At 40.7% G+C, this 17,326-nt stretch overlaps 2 protein-coding genes across 5 annotated transcripts in view; one reads left to right on the plus strand and one right to left on the minus strand.

The window, feature by feature from the left end:
• LOC123748302 (uncharacterized) overlaps positions 1-4,871 on the plus strand; it is a 24,993-nt gene extending 20,122 nt beyond the window's left edge. For all 3 annotated transcript variants that reach the window (XM_069310817.1, XM_069310816.1, XM_069310815.1), the window contains exon 12: positions 739-4,871. In XM_069310817.1, coding sequence (XP_069166918.1) covers positions 739-861 — 123 coding nt within the window. In that variant the 3' untranslated portion in view covers positions 862-4,871. The remainder of the gene's footprint in view (positions 1-738) is intronic.
• LOC138355561 (probable ATP-dependent RNA helicase DDX43) overlaps positions 4,521-17,326 on the minus strand; it is a 24,367-nt gene continuing 11,561 nt past the window's right edge. For both annotated transcript variants that reach the window (XM_069310818.1, XM_069310819.1), the window contains exons 6-13: positions 14,235-14,400; positions 13,436-13,545; positions 11,363-11,495; positions 10,044-10,191; positions 8,258-8,368; positions 6,889-7,019; positions 6,036-6,198; positions 4,521-5,868 (exon numbers count right to left, since the gene is read on the minus strand). In XM_069310818.1, coding sequence (XP_069166919.1) covers positions 5,749-5,868; positions 6,036-6,198; positions 6,889-7,019; positions 8,258-8,368; positions 10,044-10,191; positions 11,363-11,495; positions 13,436-13,545; positions 14,235-14,400 — 1,082 coding nt within the window. In that variant the 3' untranslated portion in view covers positions 4,521-5,748. The remainder of the gene's footprint in view (positions 5,869-6,035; positions 6,199-6,888; positions 7,020-8,257; positions 8,369-10,043; positions 10,192-11,362; positions 11,496-13,435; positions 13,546-14,234; positions 14,401-17,326) is intronic.

Consider the following 17,326-nt stretch of genomic DNA (forward strand, 5'->3'; position numbering starts at 1 on the left):
ACTTTCACCACCACACCTTTATTTTCCTTAACCAGTAACAGCCTGGTAAAGAAAATTAGGGTGTATTCATTAACCCTATTTACACTACAATCCCTGAATATTTTGAGTTGCTCAGGTCTTGGATATTTACTTTTATTAAACCATATATTGAGTTTGTGATATAGCATTTCACAAATATCACACACACATTTTGTGATATATTTCATGGATGAACTATGAGGGAGGCTATACTCACCAATGGGGCAATGTTTATGCTCAAAGTATGTGATACAAAAGCAAATTTTTCAGGAACATTTGTAAACAAATCTATTCACGAAACTGGACAGTATTTTAAACAAATAAGTACCACATATGCATTATTGTCAAGTGTGAAAAGGGATATGTGAGGCTGAAAAGGATATGTGAAGCTGAACTCTATATTAAAATTTTGAAGTTCATAAATGGGCCTGATAATACTCTGTACTAGGAACTATGTACTAGTAACTATTACATTAATAAAACTGCCAATTCTGAACTGGCAGATTCTGAACTGCCAATGCATTCCTTAACAATGCATGTATATAAAATGGGTGTACAGTACAGTAAAGGTGGACAAGTTTATTATAAATAGCTTACAGCACATTGCAGTTTTATTGTATAGTCGGCTATTGTAATTACATTTTCATACATAGTATCAAAGATTATTTCAGATTAAAAGGACTAAATACATGCATTATATATGTTGTAACTTACTTTCAGACAATTCCCAGAGCCTTTTTAGAAATGGTTCCTGGTGGTGGCCATGACCTGATGACAGATGCACCTTTGGAAGTTTGTCATGCAATACATCGTTTTATCAAGAGGTGGAAACAACAACTGTAGAAGCTGTATCGAGTTGTGCTGGTTAGGTAAAAATATAACTCGGAATTTAGCATTAAATTTGGCACAGCAAGTCACACACAGGACTTTAAAAGTTACTTTTCTATAATACAGCTTATTAGTCTTGCCTAAAATGAAAATTTTATATACTGTACATATATTTTATTATGCTGGAGTTTATATATCTAATTTTATTGTAGGCTCTATTAAAACCATATTTAATATTATTGATTAAAATGCAAACAAGCTGATCACTGACTGAAAGTGTCCCATTATATCCTCAGTAAATTTGGATTTGTAAAGCATTTTATCAATGTTGTAAGCTTACTTTTAAAGTACAAATTACTGTCTGCAATTTACTTAAAATGGATTCTTAAGATAATTTGACCACAATTTGTAATATATTATATTGTGTATACTATATATACATATATATAGATACATACACACATACATACACACACACACCCACACACATTCATGCCGGGTATATATTTATACAGTAATTTACATCAACCTACGTTCATTATAATATTACTGTATCATTAATTTTAACTTATTTTAATCCAACTGTTGTATCATCTGCTCAAAAGAACACAATCCCACACATTGGACCTGAAAAGATGACATTAATGGTCCTGGACATTAAATTTTGTGATCACGATATAGGAAAGTGAGCAACACATCTACTGAATAAGGTGGCGATTGTGTGGAAATCTGAATTCAGAAGTACACTGTACAGATATTTAACAAAATGCAATATTTTCAATACTCAATATAGAATCTCACTTGGCAAGATCATGAACTAAACAATACTCATTACCCAGGAAATGTTGCAGATATCTCAAGCTGGTATTATCATTAAACTTGTGCTGTGTTTAGTTTGGTTATATAGAATGACTCATTAAAACTGTATCTCATTATTTACAGAGTTTAGGGTGTATCTGTGATAATATAGCATGGACAATTTATAACTATCTTTCAATACATTTCACCTAATGAAATGTTCATCAAATGCATACATTTAACCCTTTTGCTGATGGCAGGTGTAGATATGGCATAGCCTATGACTCAGTGACAGTGAACAGATAGTCCTGGGCATTTCTCACCTGTGGAATGAATGTGGCACCCATCTTGAGGTTATCTTGAGTTGATTTCAGGGCTTTAGTGTCCCCGCGGCCCGGTCCTTGACCAGGCCTCCACCCCCAGGAAGCAGCCCGTGACAGCTGACTAACACCCAGGTACCTATTTACTGCTAGGTAACAGGGGCATTCAGGGTGAAAGAAACTTTGCCCATTTGTTTCTGCCTCGTGCGGGAATCGAACCCGCGCCACAGAATTACGAGTCCTGCGCGCTATCCACCAGGCTACGAGGCCCCCATGACAATATTAGAAAACATGAAGGCATTACAAAATAAAGTGCTCATTTCCTTCCTTGTTAACAACCTAAATATCATCAGCAAAAGATTGTTTTAATATTTGTAGTGCAAGTTTGTTTTTGCATATTTTTAATACATTTATCTAAAATTGCTCAAATTATCCAAAAAATGTAAATATTAATTTTGACTATCTGTGTATGTACATTTTTGTTTTGTTACTGTATATACTGAGTACAGTATAATATGCTTAAGTGTATGAACAGTAATGGTTTTATACTGGTTTTTACAAATGAAGCACAAATCTTCATATTATGTAATGTTACCGACAAAAGTGTCAATATAAATTTACAAAACATGTCTTATTTAGATTTCTTGGTTTGCAGGTATTGCAGATATCTGTGCACAAATTTGTATATAAACCATATGTACTTTGTAAGTAAAAAATATCAATTAGTTTTAAGTTGAAGTGATATATGCCATTCATATGACATGTATATAGATTATGAAAGCAAATATATAAACTAATTTTCAACATTGTCAAAACGTGGTATGCATGTGAACAATGCAAAAGCTGCACAAGAAAGAACTGTGTGGAGGCTCTGTAATGAGCCTCCACACAATGAGTAATAAATAGTTCATGAGATTGCCCAAAAACTATTTAAAGTAGATTATCCTGAAAATCAAAGGGAAAACTAATAGTACTCACCAATATGAGAAGTTCTTATCCTCTTGGATTGACAGCTATTGTTGATCGTGAACATTTGTTGTGGTGGTGTGGTGGATATAGATGTAGTTATTTTAGATAGGGATCAGATCTGATAGGGCACCCTCAGATGCTGAATTGCCATTGTGATGAACCAAGTGCAGTCAAGTTTACAGCAAGCTTTCTTAGATGCCCTTTACACAAAAGTAAGTAAAGTTGCCTCGTGCCTTGTGTTCAACTTCATAGACACTGTACAAAGCTCCAAAGTATCAAAAATCAGTTACCCAACTCTATATACCTTATAAGACTAAATTTCCTCCATTCTTTCTGGCTCCTTGTACACAGTCACTAAATCAATAATTTCTGGCATCAGTTGGCTTTTGAGAATTTGTGACTTCATTCCACATTATCCACCATTTTCTATTTGCTGTAAGTATTTTCTACCAATTCAGCTTTGTTTTGGGAATAATTCTTCAAAATTGGCTTAGTGATGTTTATCAAATGTTGAAATTCCTGGACTTTTTCTGAAAGTAGTCATTTTACCACAGACATTTTCATCTACAGTATTTGCACTTATGACAGCACTGCCGCCAAAACACACACTGCACCTTAGCTCTACTCACGGTCTTTATTGCCGACTTCAAGAAACCGTTGAAGACTAACTGAAAGCATCACCTTCCTCGCTTGATATCTGTGCATACAATTCTTGGGAGGACTACTCTTAACACTTTTTTTATAAGCTTAGTTTTTAGTAATCATAGAAATTGATTACCCTTGGGTTACTTGCTTGATAAAGCCAATTGTAACTACTGCATTTGTAGCAGATATGGTGCATGGATGTTCCTAAACTATAATGCAGGTTTTTTAGATCCACTAGCCCTCGTCACCCTGCCAGGAGAGAGGGACAAGACCGATTCCAAATCAGAACACAAACAACATCACACGAGACCAGTAGGCATGGCAGGATGCGCAAAATACCCCCATTGAAAAGCAGATGTGCAATAGGTATGTTGAGGGAGAACTATCAACATCAAGTGCCCAAGACTTTTCAACACACCCCAGCTACACGCAAGGAGCATAATTGGCCAGCCTCTCAAGTGTTCAAGAGAGAACTCGATAAACACCTCCAAAGAATCTGCAAACAGCTGCGACCCAACAGCCTGGTTGACCAGACCAACTGGGAGACTTTGTTGGAGATCAGGCCGCTGGGATGTTGATCCCCAGTACCTACACAAGGTAAGGGGGTTGGAGAATAGTTTTCTGTTAACATGTTTCCAACAAGATATCTCCCCATCTCTTCTTCTAATCAAAATTTATATGGACCTTCTCAAAAATTATAAACTAACTATTTTGAGTAAGCCGTGTTTGGAAAGCCATGTCTTGCCTTGAAAAATTTGAGTCGACCCTTTATTTTTCTGCTTCTACACAAGTGACGGTAAGAAACTGCGGAATATCGAAATTGTTAGCAGAAATAAAATGTACAGTACTCTTAAAAGTATATACATGAAGTAAGTAATTACAGTATCAAAAAGAAGGCACCAAACTGGGAAGTATATGTAAGTACATACATGAAACACATAGTTTTCAATTTCTTTTACAGATATTTCTTTTATTTAAATAGCAATACATTTAATAAATTAATACACAATATGTGCCTTTTACATTTCAATTTTGCTTACTATACTTAATACTAAATTGATTGCATAACTAGGAAAGCAAGTAGAAAAATATATGTATATCTGTATTCTAGTGTACAATAATTCCCTATAAAAAAGTAATTTAACTTAAAGATAAGTACAAGTTCCATTAACCAAGATTTTACATTTAACAAAGATGTGGTCTTGCACGTGTCCCTCTTATGGAGGACACTAAATACATGCAGTTACATTTCCAGAAACTTATATCAAGACTAAATAAAATTAATGACACTTTGGTTCTCTTTGTCTTTAAAACTTATCATTAACTAACCTTGTATAACTGACAAGAATAATGACATAAGGATACCATCACACAAATAATGGGTATACTACTTTAAAGTCAATAGTATTTTTAATAGGTGACAAATAACATCAAAAACAGAATATCAGCAGCTACTTCTAAATGTTCCACTGACCTGTGATGTCCAGATTTTACTCAGTTCTCAACTAAATTTCCAGTCAATTTTTTTTAATTTTCCTAAATACCCTATATCCACTAAAATTATATCATACAGCATTTTTAAATGACAATAAATTACTAGCTAAAAACATTTGAGAGAAACCATTACTGGTAAGATGACCAAGAAAAAAAGAACAGTGTAAATGCCACATGTACAATGTGCCAAAAATCACATACAAGCATAATGAGTGAAAATAATATGGATAGCCAAATTCGAGACAAAGGCGTGTGAAGGAATGTGTAGCAAGCCGAGGCCCTGTATGACTGAAATCCCACATATACCACTTTTCAAATCCTAATGCCAATTCATATAATTTATTAATTTATAAATATATATGATTTAATCATTCAATAATAGATATTGATTGGTTAAGCTTTCCAACAAATTATTACTAAAGACATATCCTTTATAATTTATACCCTTTTGATATAATTCATGATATCAATCTACCTCAGATATGATGATATTAATCACCAATAAAACAGTACTACTGGTTGAATATCTGTAAAACTATGCCCAGCAAAATAAGTCTGTATTGCAAATTAAAGTTATTTTTTCATACATTAAAGATACCAGAATATTAGTTGTACGTTAACTAAATATCAATGATTATTGCACGTACAGCATATATAAAACTACTTCAATGGCCCTTTAATAATATAAATCTTGAGGCCCCCTATTTCTATACCGACTTGTATTTTCACGAAGATTTTTTTCAGTCCTGGCTTTCTCCCAACGTTCCTTCATGCGGTATAATTCAGGGTGGACCTCCTAGAAATCATTAATATGAATCAACAATAATAATTTATTACTTTGCAAAAAAAAAAAAAAAAAAAAATTATATAAATATGTATGTGCCTTTAGTAAATATAAACAGAAGTTTAAAGTACTGTACAGTATTTAAATATACAATATATTAAATAAGCTGGTGTAATTACCTGATTTGACTTCTCCAAGATTTCAATCAATTTGCCAGCGGTCTTCCAGTCCTCCCGTGTGACTAATGTACAAGCACAGCCAGTGCGACCAGCTCGGCCCGTGCGACCAACACGATGGACATACTCCTCCATATCTCTTGGACAATCATAATTCAAAATGTGTCTGTTGAATTTAAAAAATATGAATGAGACAAGTAATACCTACCCTCAAATAATACACTGCATTTTGACAAAATATGATTCTCTACAAATCATAGCAGCTTGCAAAAGTTCATTTTCTATTCATGGGACATCAGTTAGGTTCGGTAAAGTTAATTCAGCACATTGTGATGTAACAAGCAAATGGGCTGGAATAATATATATTCCGGTTTTGTTTGTATTTTATGATCTTCAATTAAAAATACCTCAACATTAACCTCAATTAAAGTTAACACAATAGTAGAGAAAGGGGTGAGAAAGGAGAGTGTGCAAATGTGGTACTATTGAGGTACAGTACTAGCCTCACTAACCAGACAAATTAGCCTAACAAATTTATTAACTAATAAAGGCAATGTTTAATCAAGGATTAACACATTAATTTAACCCCATGGTACTGCCTATCCCTGAAGCTATAAATGCCAAGACAACCGAGATTGAAAATCCAGTGGGAAAAAAAAATCAGGAAAAATGGTGGGACTTTAGACAAACTGCCAGCTCCCTGCCCCCATCAAGTCCATTAGATGGATGATAAGCCTCTGATAAATTAAGCAAATAATATGTAGCAACAATACACAAAATTTCAAGACTTATGAACAAAGTTACAAACAACAACACATTAACTGTGCATGTTCATTAACTACCAAACAGTACTTACGTCACATCAGTAACATCAATTCCTCTTGCAGCAACATCGGTGGCAATAAGAACTTTGACTTTCCCAGTTTTTAGATCATTTAATGCTTCTTCACGATCACACTGTTCTCTGTCACCATGCATGCTCTGTACCTGAGAGCGCACACGCATTATGATCATAATTAACATGCTAAATATTATTCTCAATCATAATCCTCAAGTTGAAAACAGTTATATATGGCATAACAAGCTAGGGTTGGGAGAGGGTACAGAGAGCTAGGGTTGGGAGAGGGTACAGAGAGCTAGGGTTGGGAGAGGGAACAGAGAGCTAGGGTTGGGAGAGGGAACAGAGAGCTAGGGTTGGGAGAGGGAACAGAGAGCTAGGGTTGGGAGAGGGAACAGAGAGCTAGGGTTGGGAGAGGGAACAGAGAGCTAGGGTTGGGAGAGGGAACAGAGAGCTAGGGTTGGGAGAGGGAACAGAGAGCTAGGGTTGGGAGAGGGAACAGAGAGCTAGGGTTGGGAGAGGGAACAGAGAGCTAGGGTTGGGAGAGGGAACAGAGAGCTAGGGTTGGGAGAGGGAACAGAGAGCTAGGGTTGGGAGAGGGAACAGAGAGCTAGGGTTGGGAGAGGGAACAGAGAGCTAGGGTTGGGAGAGGGAACAGAGAGCTAGGGTTGGGAGAGGGAACAGAGAGCTAGGGTTGGGAGAGGGAACAGAGAGCTAGGGTTGGGAGAGGGAACAGAGAGCTAGGGTTGGGAGAGGGAACAGAGAGCTAGGGTTGGGAGAGGGAACAGAGAGCTAGGGTTGGGAGAGGGAACAGAGAGCTAGGGTTGGGAGAGGGAACAGAGAGCTAGGATTGGGAGAGGGAACAGAGAGCTAGGGTTGGGAGAGGGAACAGAGAGCTAGGGTTGGGAGAGGGAACAGAGAGCTAGGGTTGGGAGAGGGAACAGAGAGCTAGGGTTGGGAGAGGGAACAGAGAGCTAGGGTTGGGAGAGGGAACAGAGAGCTAGGGTTGGGAGAGGGTACAGAGAGCTAGGGTTGGGAGAGGGTACAGAGCGCTAGGGTTGGGAGAGGGAACAGAGAGCTAGGGTTGGGAGAGGGTACAGAGAGCTAGGGTTGGGAGAGGGTACAGAGAGCTAGGGTTGGGAGAGGGTACAGAGAGCTAGGGTTGGGAGAGGGTACAGAGAGCTAGGGTTGGGAGAGGGTACAGAGAGCTAGGGTTGGGAGAGGGTACAGAGAGCTAGGGTTGGGAGAGGGTACAGAGAGCTAGGGTTGGGAGAGGGTACAGAGAGCTAGGGTTGGGAGAGGGTACAGAGAGCTAGGGTTGGGAGAGGGTACAGAGAACAAGGGGATGTGAAAGACAGGGAACGCAGGCATATCATAAAGAACTTACAATCAGTCCTGCTTCAAGCATTTCGACCGAAAGATGATCGACCATTACCTTCCTTCCGACAAACACAATGGCCTTATCGCCGGTAGCCATACCCTTGATAAACTTCAAAAGCTGAAAATATAAATTATACATTTCTTACAACTTTCAAAACTATAAATTTAACAAGGAAAACCACAATGCTAAATAAGAAGCTAACATGATTTTTTGTTGAGCAATTTAGCAAATGACATACTATTTAGGTGTCAATGATGAAAGGCACAGGCACACAGTATATAAAATTTACAAAAGCAAAAAATTTTATAGAAAATTTGAGTGAAATTTGTTGTATGTTAATTAATATTTAATCGTTTCTCACTTTAAAAGTTGAATGTCTTCCAACCTGTTTATCACATTTGGGAGGTCATTCCACAATTTGGGACCCTTTATTTGCTCAGCATTTCTGCTTTGCTAAAGTCTCACTCTAGGAATATCAATTAGATATCAGTTTCTAATTTCTACTGATGACAGGCAAACGATGATAAATTGCAACCAGACACCACTCAACACCCTTTGTGAAATCCTTGAAAGTTAATATTTAACTCTTTCCACACACACATTATTGTACTTTCAATATGCTTATGTACCAAGTACTCTATGTCTATGTACAAAACACTGAACTGCAATACTAATAATTACATCAAATACTTCCTGGAGGGCTAGAACCCATAACACCACACCAGAAGCAAATATCTACTGTTTTTTTTATATTCCTAGAGTAGCAACAGGTGGCCCTGTATGATAACTGTCACCTAAGGTGGCCCCACCCCCTGTAGTGAGAGTGTCACCTCAGGTGGCCCCCCTATAGTGAGTCACCTCAGGTGCCCCCCCCCCTGGAGTGACAGCGTCACCTCAGGTGGCCCCCCCCTGTAGTGACAGCGTCACCTCAGGTGGCCCCCCCCCCTGTAGTGACAGCGTCACCTCAGGTGGCCCCCCCCTGTAGTGACAGCGTCACCTCAGGTGGCCCCCCCCCTGTAGTGACAGCGTCACCTCAGGTGGCCCCCCCTGTAGTGACAGCGTCACCTCAGGTGGCCCCCCCCTGTAGTGACAGCGTCACCTCAGGTGGCCCCCCCCCCTGTAGTGACAGCGTCACCTCAGGTGCCCCCCCCCTGTAGTGACAGCGTCACCTCAGGTGCCCCCCCCCCCTGTAGTGACAGCGTCACCTCAGGTGCCCCCCCCCTGTAGTGACAGCGTCACCTCAGGTGCCCCCCCCCCCTGTAGTGACAGCGTCACCTCAGGTGCCCCCCCCCCCTGTAGTGACAGCGTCACCTCAGGTGCCCCCCCCCCTGTAGTGACAGCGTCACCTCAGGTGCCCCCCCCCCTGTAGTGACAGCGTCACCTCAGGTGCCCCCCCCCCTGTAGTGACAGCGTCACCTCAGGTGCCCCCCCCCCCCCTGTAGTGACAGCGTCACCTCAGGTGGCCCACCCAATGCAGCAACACTGCCAATGAGTGTAGCAGCAAGCAGCACACGATGTAGCTAAAGCTAAGAACCATCAAGAGAGGAAGAGCCCATTCTTCTTACCCCTCACCAGTACTGGTACTCTTATATTTGACATAAGCCACTTCATTTCTTCGTAATTTACATAAATACTAGTTTGTGAAATAAAACCATCCCAATAAATGAATAATCATAGCAAAAAGCTGACAAGAATTATGGTAAAAAAAAATGTATTAACATCTTCATCTCTTCTCTACTCGAGTCCAGCATGTGAAATCTTGGCAAATGTTAAACCTCGGTAAATACTGTACCTCATCCCTTTTCCCATCCACAGTACAGAAGGTGACATGTTGAGTCACTGTGTGCACAGCCTGAAGATCTAGACTCCCCACAACAACATGTATAGGATCCTTCAGCAGCTTTTTTGCCAGGTCTCTAACACCTTCAGGCCATGTAGCACTGTAAAGCAATGAAAATTATTAATAAAGCATACAACACTTGCTTTACCTAATTAATTACCCAAGTGTAGTTAAAGGATGAGAGCTATGCTCGTGGTGTCCTCTCTACCCAGCACTCTTAAGAATGGTATACCTTGCATCATCACATACCAATGTCAGAACATTTGGTCGAGACGGGTTTCTTTGGCTGCTATTTAACCAATGCAGGTGATGAGTCACAATAATGTGGCTATAGTACGTTGACCAAACCACACACTAGAAGGTGAAGGGACGACGACGTTTCTGTCCGTCCTGGACCATTCTCAAGTCAAGACAATCGACTTTAGAATGGTCCAGGACGGACCGAAACGTCATCATCCCTTCACCTTCTAGTGTGTGGTCTGGTCAACATTTAACTAATATTATTGTATTTAATGTCTATCTAGTTTCACATGATCCCCAGTCTCCTTCCATCTTGAACGTATCTATAGCTGGTGCCAAATTATCAAAAGCACATAATTACTTTTTTACTTTCCATGTATCCTTATAATAAAAAGCACATTTTACATTAATTACATTTTGATGCCCTTTACACTTTGTAGTTTATAGCCACTATTCTGGCCATTTTGTCCCCACCCTCACACAAACAAAAATCATAACTGCTATGTATACAAGAATACACAGCTTGACTGCTTTCACAGTTTCTTCAGCATGTTTTAGTTGAAGAAACTTGGGGTTGGGGGGTTGGGAAGGGGGGACACTTTTATAGGATGTTATATATAACAAAGATTAATAATCCAATGGAATTTAACATTGATAATTAAGTAGTTATGTGAATTCAAATACAATGTACCTATCATTACATTTATTGGTTAGCTTAAAGATCTGCCCATAATGCTAGGAGTATTAGTGGCTTTACAAGAATGTACTACTAAATCAGCAATGTATGTAATTTCCCAATGCAGTGTACCTTCTTGTATATAAATAATATACATGCATGTACTAAATGTAACTACATGGGAGCCCATGGAACAACCCTCTCTATTGGTAACAAATTCCAGATGTTTTAATGTTAGTGAAAGAGTACAACAGGCAAACTATCATGTTCACAAGGGTAACGGCACCGTCTCCATACCGCATCTCATTACTTTTCAATTACAATACACGACATTTTTATAGACCCTATTACGTACCTTGTCATTACACACTGTTTGTCTGGACGTATGTCCAATACAATCTTCCGTATCTGTGGTTCAAATCCCATGTCAAGCATACGGTCTGCTTCATCCAGAACCAAGTACGATACGCCACTTAAATCGACGACTCCTACAAGATAACAGCAATGCTATTAGTAGACATAATTTATATTCACTTCTCGTAAGAACAAACATTTCAGTACTTTAAGGAGCTTCCACAATTTAGTCAGCATATATCATTACCACATTTCCCACTTTCATAGGCATATCAGGCCAAAGGAGTGAAAGCAGTATAGGAAAAAACTTTGGCTTAAGATAAGCATTTCAGGCAAAACTTAGAATAATTCAGAGGAACATTAAAGGTATAATGGGGTGATCACTTGATATTAAATGAAAAATAAGTTAACATGCAAGATGTTCAGGAAATTACATCAATATAAACTTCGTACTTAATGATGACAGGCATATACTACTACTACATTATAGAACCTGTACAAACAACTCTTACTACCACATCACAAACTGTGGACCTCTTTGTCTTGTTTGTCATCACATTCAAGAGTGCCTTCAAACTATCACTATTCCTTCCACCTGTTCACTGTTGGCCCATCTTTTTTTACCCCCATTCCCTCAAACACACTTCACCAATCTAAATGACTCAAAAAATTGTGAAATTATCGTGAGTAAGCTTGCAAGAATGAATATGGGTGGTCGGCTTCTTTGTTGAATCGAGTTACTTATCCAACACAAAGTCATCTGGATTTTTCCAGGGGCATAGGAGTGTAACAAGAAACTTCGAACTTGGTATTAGATAGGGAGGTGTCCTCAGCCCTACATTTTTTAATATCTTAATAAACATGCTGTTCAACTCTGTACCGAGCAAACCGAGCATGCACATCATTAGCTTTGCTGATATAATGATACACACCACTGGGTATGCTAACATGCAGAACACACTTAACTCTGTATTAGACTCATGTCAGGGCCTAGGTTTAGTCATCTCAGCAGAGAAAGATACACTAAATCGGCACTCACCCAAGTAGGGAGGAGTTTTTCCCAAGATGCAACTGTATGTTTACATAGTCAAACTGGCTACCAGCTTGACTATGTAAACAGATTCAAATACCTTGGCCTAGAGGTGCCACTGTATGGTCATGTATTCAGACTGTCGTCAGTATAAAGCGAGGCTTCGAGCTATCGAAGCTGTTGCAGGTTATCACTCAGGCTATGGTGCCAATGTCAGAATTGTCAAAATGATTACCTTGCATACATCAGATCTTTAGTGGATTATGCTGCACCTTTGCCTGCTTTGATGCCTGAAAGAAAGCTTGGTAGGCTTGAAAAATTGCAGAACGAAGCCTTGAGGATAATCCTCGAGTGCCTTCGTACAATGAAGATACTTCACACGAGTCAGGAACTTAATATTCCGAGCATTGTTGATTGTCTTTGATTGGCATAAAAGTGCTTAGGCTGGCTCATCCTAACCCTTGCACAGAAGCCCTCCAGAATTTCTTTATTGAAGGTCAACATTGTTCTAAATGGATAACTAAAACTGGAACTTAACTCGGAATGTATCAGACTTAAAATTTTGTACCAAGGGAAACGGTAGCACTTTCCTGCACTGTGGGAGATTGCACCCTTTCCAATTTTAATCCCTCCCTTTCCACCCAAGGGGTGAATCAGAGGTCAGCCCAAGCTTCGTCTTGAGGCAAAGCTCAATGCCTTAAGCCATATTGATGCTCTGTCCACAGAGCATTCTCTCTCAAATCATATACACTGATGGTTCCCTACAGCACCCCACAGGTTCAGCTGGAAGTGCAATTGTCCCGACAATGGACGATGGCCTATATTTTGAGTAGGGAGTCCGTATGAACAACTGGGCCTCTAAACATGCATAGGCCTTTTATTAACACCCTTCCACATATTTTAAGCCTCTCAACTTACATCTAAAAAAAATTTAAATCCTTAATAAATTAATGTCAAAATAAACAAATTTCAAAAACTACCTTATCAGCAAGAAAGGATATAACATCAAATCTCATAAAATCACAATCACTACTAATACATTACTTTTATCAGTAAATTCATTGAGTCTCCCAGGAGTAGCAATAACAATTTCTGATTTGGCATTTATCTTCCGAATTTGCTGATTTTTATCGCCCTGACCATATACGCACACACTGTGAAGATACAAAGGACCACAAGGCATTAACCAATACTCTGCAAAATACTATTATTAATACAGATAAGTCATTAATAATAAAAAGCTATCATTAATCAATGAATTATGCTGAAAGTCAAAATACTGTACAACAAATGTATAATTTACAAGTCAATAATTCAATACGATTTAACATTTGCTCTCCAAAATTGGAGAGCAGCTCCTTGACAATTTTCCCAAAGATGTTGACCTATGTGAAATTCAACTTAAAACTGAAGAAAAAACCTTGGGAATGGAGCAAACATTAATAGAAAGGAATTAATTCTCAAATCAATTTGATTAAAATAATTCTTTTCAAGAAATCATTTCCTATAAAATAAGAAAAGGCAAGCTTATTTTTGTTAGTATGAATTTAGACCTTGGGATAGGTACCAGATCCAGTTAGTATAATTCAGGGTCATAAAATCAACATTTTGAGTTTGATCACATAATTGTCGAGAAATTAAAGAATAAATAATTATGACGTTTCAACAAATAAGCTTATCAATAAGCTTCGATTTTACACAATGTGGTAACATTGGTAACACTCCACAGAAACATTCATGTCTGCTTGCATTACTATTCCAACATTTAGGGCCATTGCTAGAAGCACTGTACAGTACTTGCCATTAAATAATAATATACAATAATTTATTAAATTTAACCTACCATCTAATATTTTCATATTGATATTTAGACACCTCCTTTTCAATTTGTTGAGCCAATTCTCGAGTTGGAGCGAGAACAAGACAAGTAGGCCCAACACGTTTCCAACGAGGGGTTGGCTGAGCAACAATGTGCAGCAGTGCTGGCAGAAGGAAGGCCAAGGTTTTTCCTGTAAAGAGGAAAGTGATCATTCATGAATAATAAAGAACAACTTTTATAAAAGCTCTATGGCAAAAATCTTCTCACTCGCACGTATTTTTGCATATACTGAACCTCATCCAGACCTCCTATATCAGTAGTGGTATATCGGTAAGCGGTAGTGAAGCTTTCCACAGCTTCAGCACCGATACCTTCCACAGATATATCTGATACTGTATCTGGTACTCTTCTCAAACTAGTCAAAATCATATTCATGATGGCATGGTCATCTCATTTCTCCCAACACATTCATAATACTTTTTCTACCTACATTCAATTACTTCACTTCAAATCTTCAGCCCTTTTAAGATGATGCTTTTTGATCTTACCCATGCAAATTCCTCTCCTACCACAAGTTGATAAGAGTTATAATATTAATGAAGATAATGAGAATCCTGGATGGTGTAAGTCTTGTTTCAATTGTGCATGTTTAGAGATTATTTAAAAGTACATGAAATAGTTGCAGAGTTTGACAGTCTACATAAAAAGTAATACCTATGCTAATACTTAACATTTACCTACATACAATCACTATTATATTTTTGTTTATAGATTATAAGATTGCAAAAATAATAATGGTAATACAGCAGTAGAAAATTACTAAAGTGATGTAGAGAAACTAACAATACTATTTGTAGCCGGCATTAACCCTGTTAGGCAATCATCAAATCTGAGGGACATCCACGGCTGCATTTTATAAAGGAAAAGAGGGGGAAGAGTTAGGTCAATGATGTGAATGTGGGACAAGGTCAATGAAGGCCAGATGTTAAATAAAAAACCAGCGTTGAATGTAATGAAACGCCATTTTCTGGGTGAGACCCGGAGGCTCCCCGGAGCTTTACCGGCTGATATGCTAATGTCAGACTTTGGCATCAGTCATGTGTATGGAGTTCTAGGGCCTACCGGGGACCACGAGCCAGAACCTGGCCCCCTCAGAGAGGCAAGGGGAGCAATGGCCTATAGAAACCCCCGTGTGGTTGGAAGCATTCTATGTCTGCCATCGACCGGGTCAAGCATCCAGAAAGGTAAGCATTCCAAAACAAACCCCTATTCTGGTGAAAATTGCTACCGAAGCCGAACTAGTGAATAGAACTCTTCAACAGAAAACACGGAAACTAGTATGACGTCATACGTCACCGCGCCGCTGTCTGCGCAGCTCCCCCCTCCCCGGGAGGGGGAAGGGGGAGCCCCAGACCTCCCACGCCGGCTATCCACCCATCAGTTCTGAGGCTGGATGTCAAAACACGCGAAAAACGCCGACCGGAGGGAGGGAGGGTTGCCGGGGAGCCTCCGGGTCTCACCCAGAAAATGGCGTTTCATTACATTCAACGCTGGTTTTCTGGGGGAGCCCCGTCGGCTCCCCGGAGCTAACTACCCACAGAGGAAGGTCAAAGGGACAAAACCGGGAGGCGGACACCACGCACCCCCCAAGGAGGCGAGACAACCGGCAGCAAACGCCAACCCAAGGCGCCACAGCCCCGAAAATCCCGGGAACAACACGAGAACCACGAGCAGCAAGGCCCCTGCACGAACACCAAAAATCCATGCCCGAAAGACTGCAAGGCCACGTCGCCCAGACGGCAGCGAGAGCAGCGAAGCCACGAACGCCACAGGCATAAGGGAAGAACACAGGCAGCTTAGCCACAAGAACACGGCTGACCACCCGGGACACCATCACCCGCGAACCGGGAAGAACAGAACCGGATCAACGCAAAACGCGCTCCGGACCCAAACGCCGTGGCACGCAAACAACAGCAGAGGGCCGCCACTGAACACAAAAACGACACACCCCCGGCCCGACCAATGAAGCACCAACAAACCCTGGACCCCTCCAGAATGCAGCAGCCCCACCCCGCGCCAGAAAAGATGGAGACTGCTGCCATCAAACAACCAAAACGCTAAAACCGAAGGAGCAAGAAAACACAGCGAACCGACCCCCAGAGGCAAAGGCCCAAAGGAAAGAGCCGACGAAAAAACACACCGGAACCGAAGGGGCACTACCAACCGAGGAGAAGACAGAGCACGCTGACCAGAGACCAGGATGGTGCAAGCGGCGCACGAACAGGCCGGAGGTGAAATGACGCACAAGACAGCTGACTAACGGTGCAGAAGCAACACCAAGACCGAAAGCAAGCTGAAGCGGCTCCGCCTGCGCCGCACGAAAAGAGGCGACAGTATGTGGCAAGACGACGGCCCCCAACCCCCACTAGAAAACCAAGCCGAGAGTAAACCAAGCCAACAAGAAGGACCCACCGAAGAAGGGACAGGAAAAGGAAGGACCGCCAAAATACCCCATACTGCCGCCAAGAAGCACGCAGGTGGGACACCTACCACGAAGCCACCCGACCACCAACCGGAGGCGAGACCACGAGGCAGAACATAAGCAGCCCCGACAAGGCCCCCCCGAGCCCAGGAAAAAGGCGGAGCCGCGAGAAGATCTCGGGCGCGACCACCGAAACCCAGGCGGCACAAGGAGATGGAACGTCTGCCGAACAGAAAAACTCCGAAGCATGCAAGCCCGCCAGGAGTTCAGAAACGACGGGTCCGACGCGAGACATCGCAAGAACCCCCCCAAAAAAAATAAAACAACAACAACAACCGGCAGGGCAAGCTAGGAAAACCAAAGAAGGCGGAAGGGTCGCCGCCAGAACAGGACCCGAACCAAGGGGCCCGAACAACTGCAACAGACCGAAACAAAGAAGCACATCACAGGACACAGGCTGACCAACGCCTAAGAACACACGCAGAACATTCCTGCTGCAGAAGAGGCAGGAAGAAAGAGCAGAAGCACAAAAAAAAAAAACAGGAGAACAACCAGGGGTGGACAATCAGGCAGGGACAAAAACCCCACGCAATCCCCAGGCACAAAACGGCAGCAAAGCGCCACTCCACAACCG

Source organism: Procambarus clarkii, chromosome 68 (genome assembly GCF_040958095.1).
Source record: "Procambarus clarkii isolate CNS0578487 chromosome 68, FALCON_Pclarkii_2.0, whole genome shotgun sequence".
Classification (NCBI taxonomy): domain Eukaryota; kingdom Metazoa; phylum Arthropoda; class Malacostraca; order Decapoda; family Cambaridae; genus Procambarus; species Procambarus clarkii.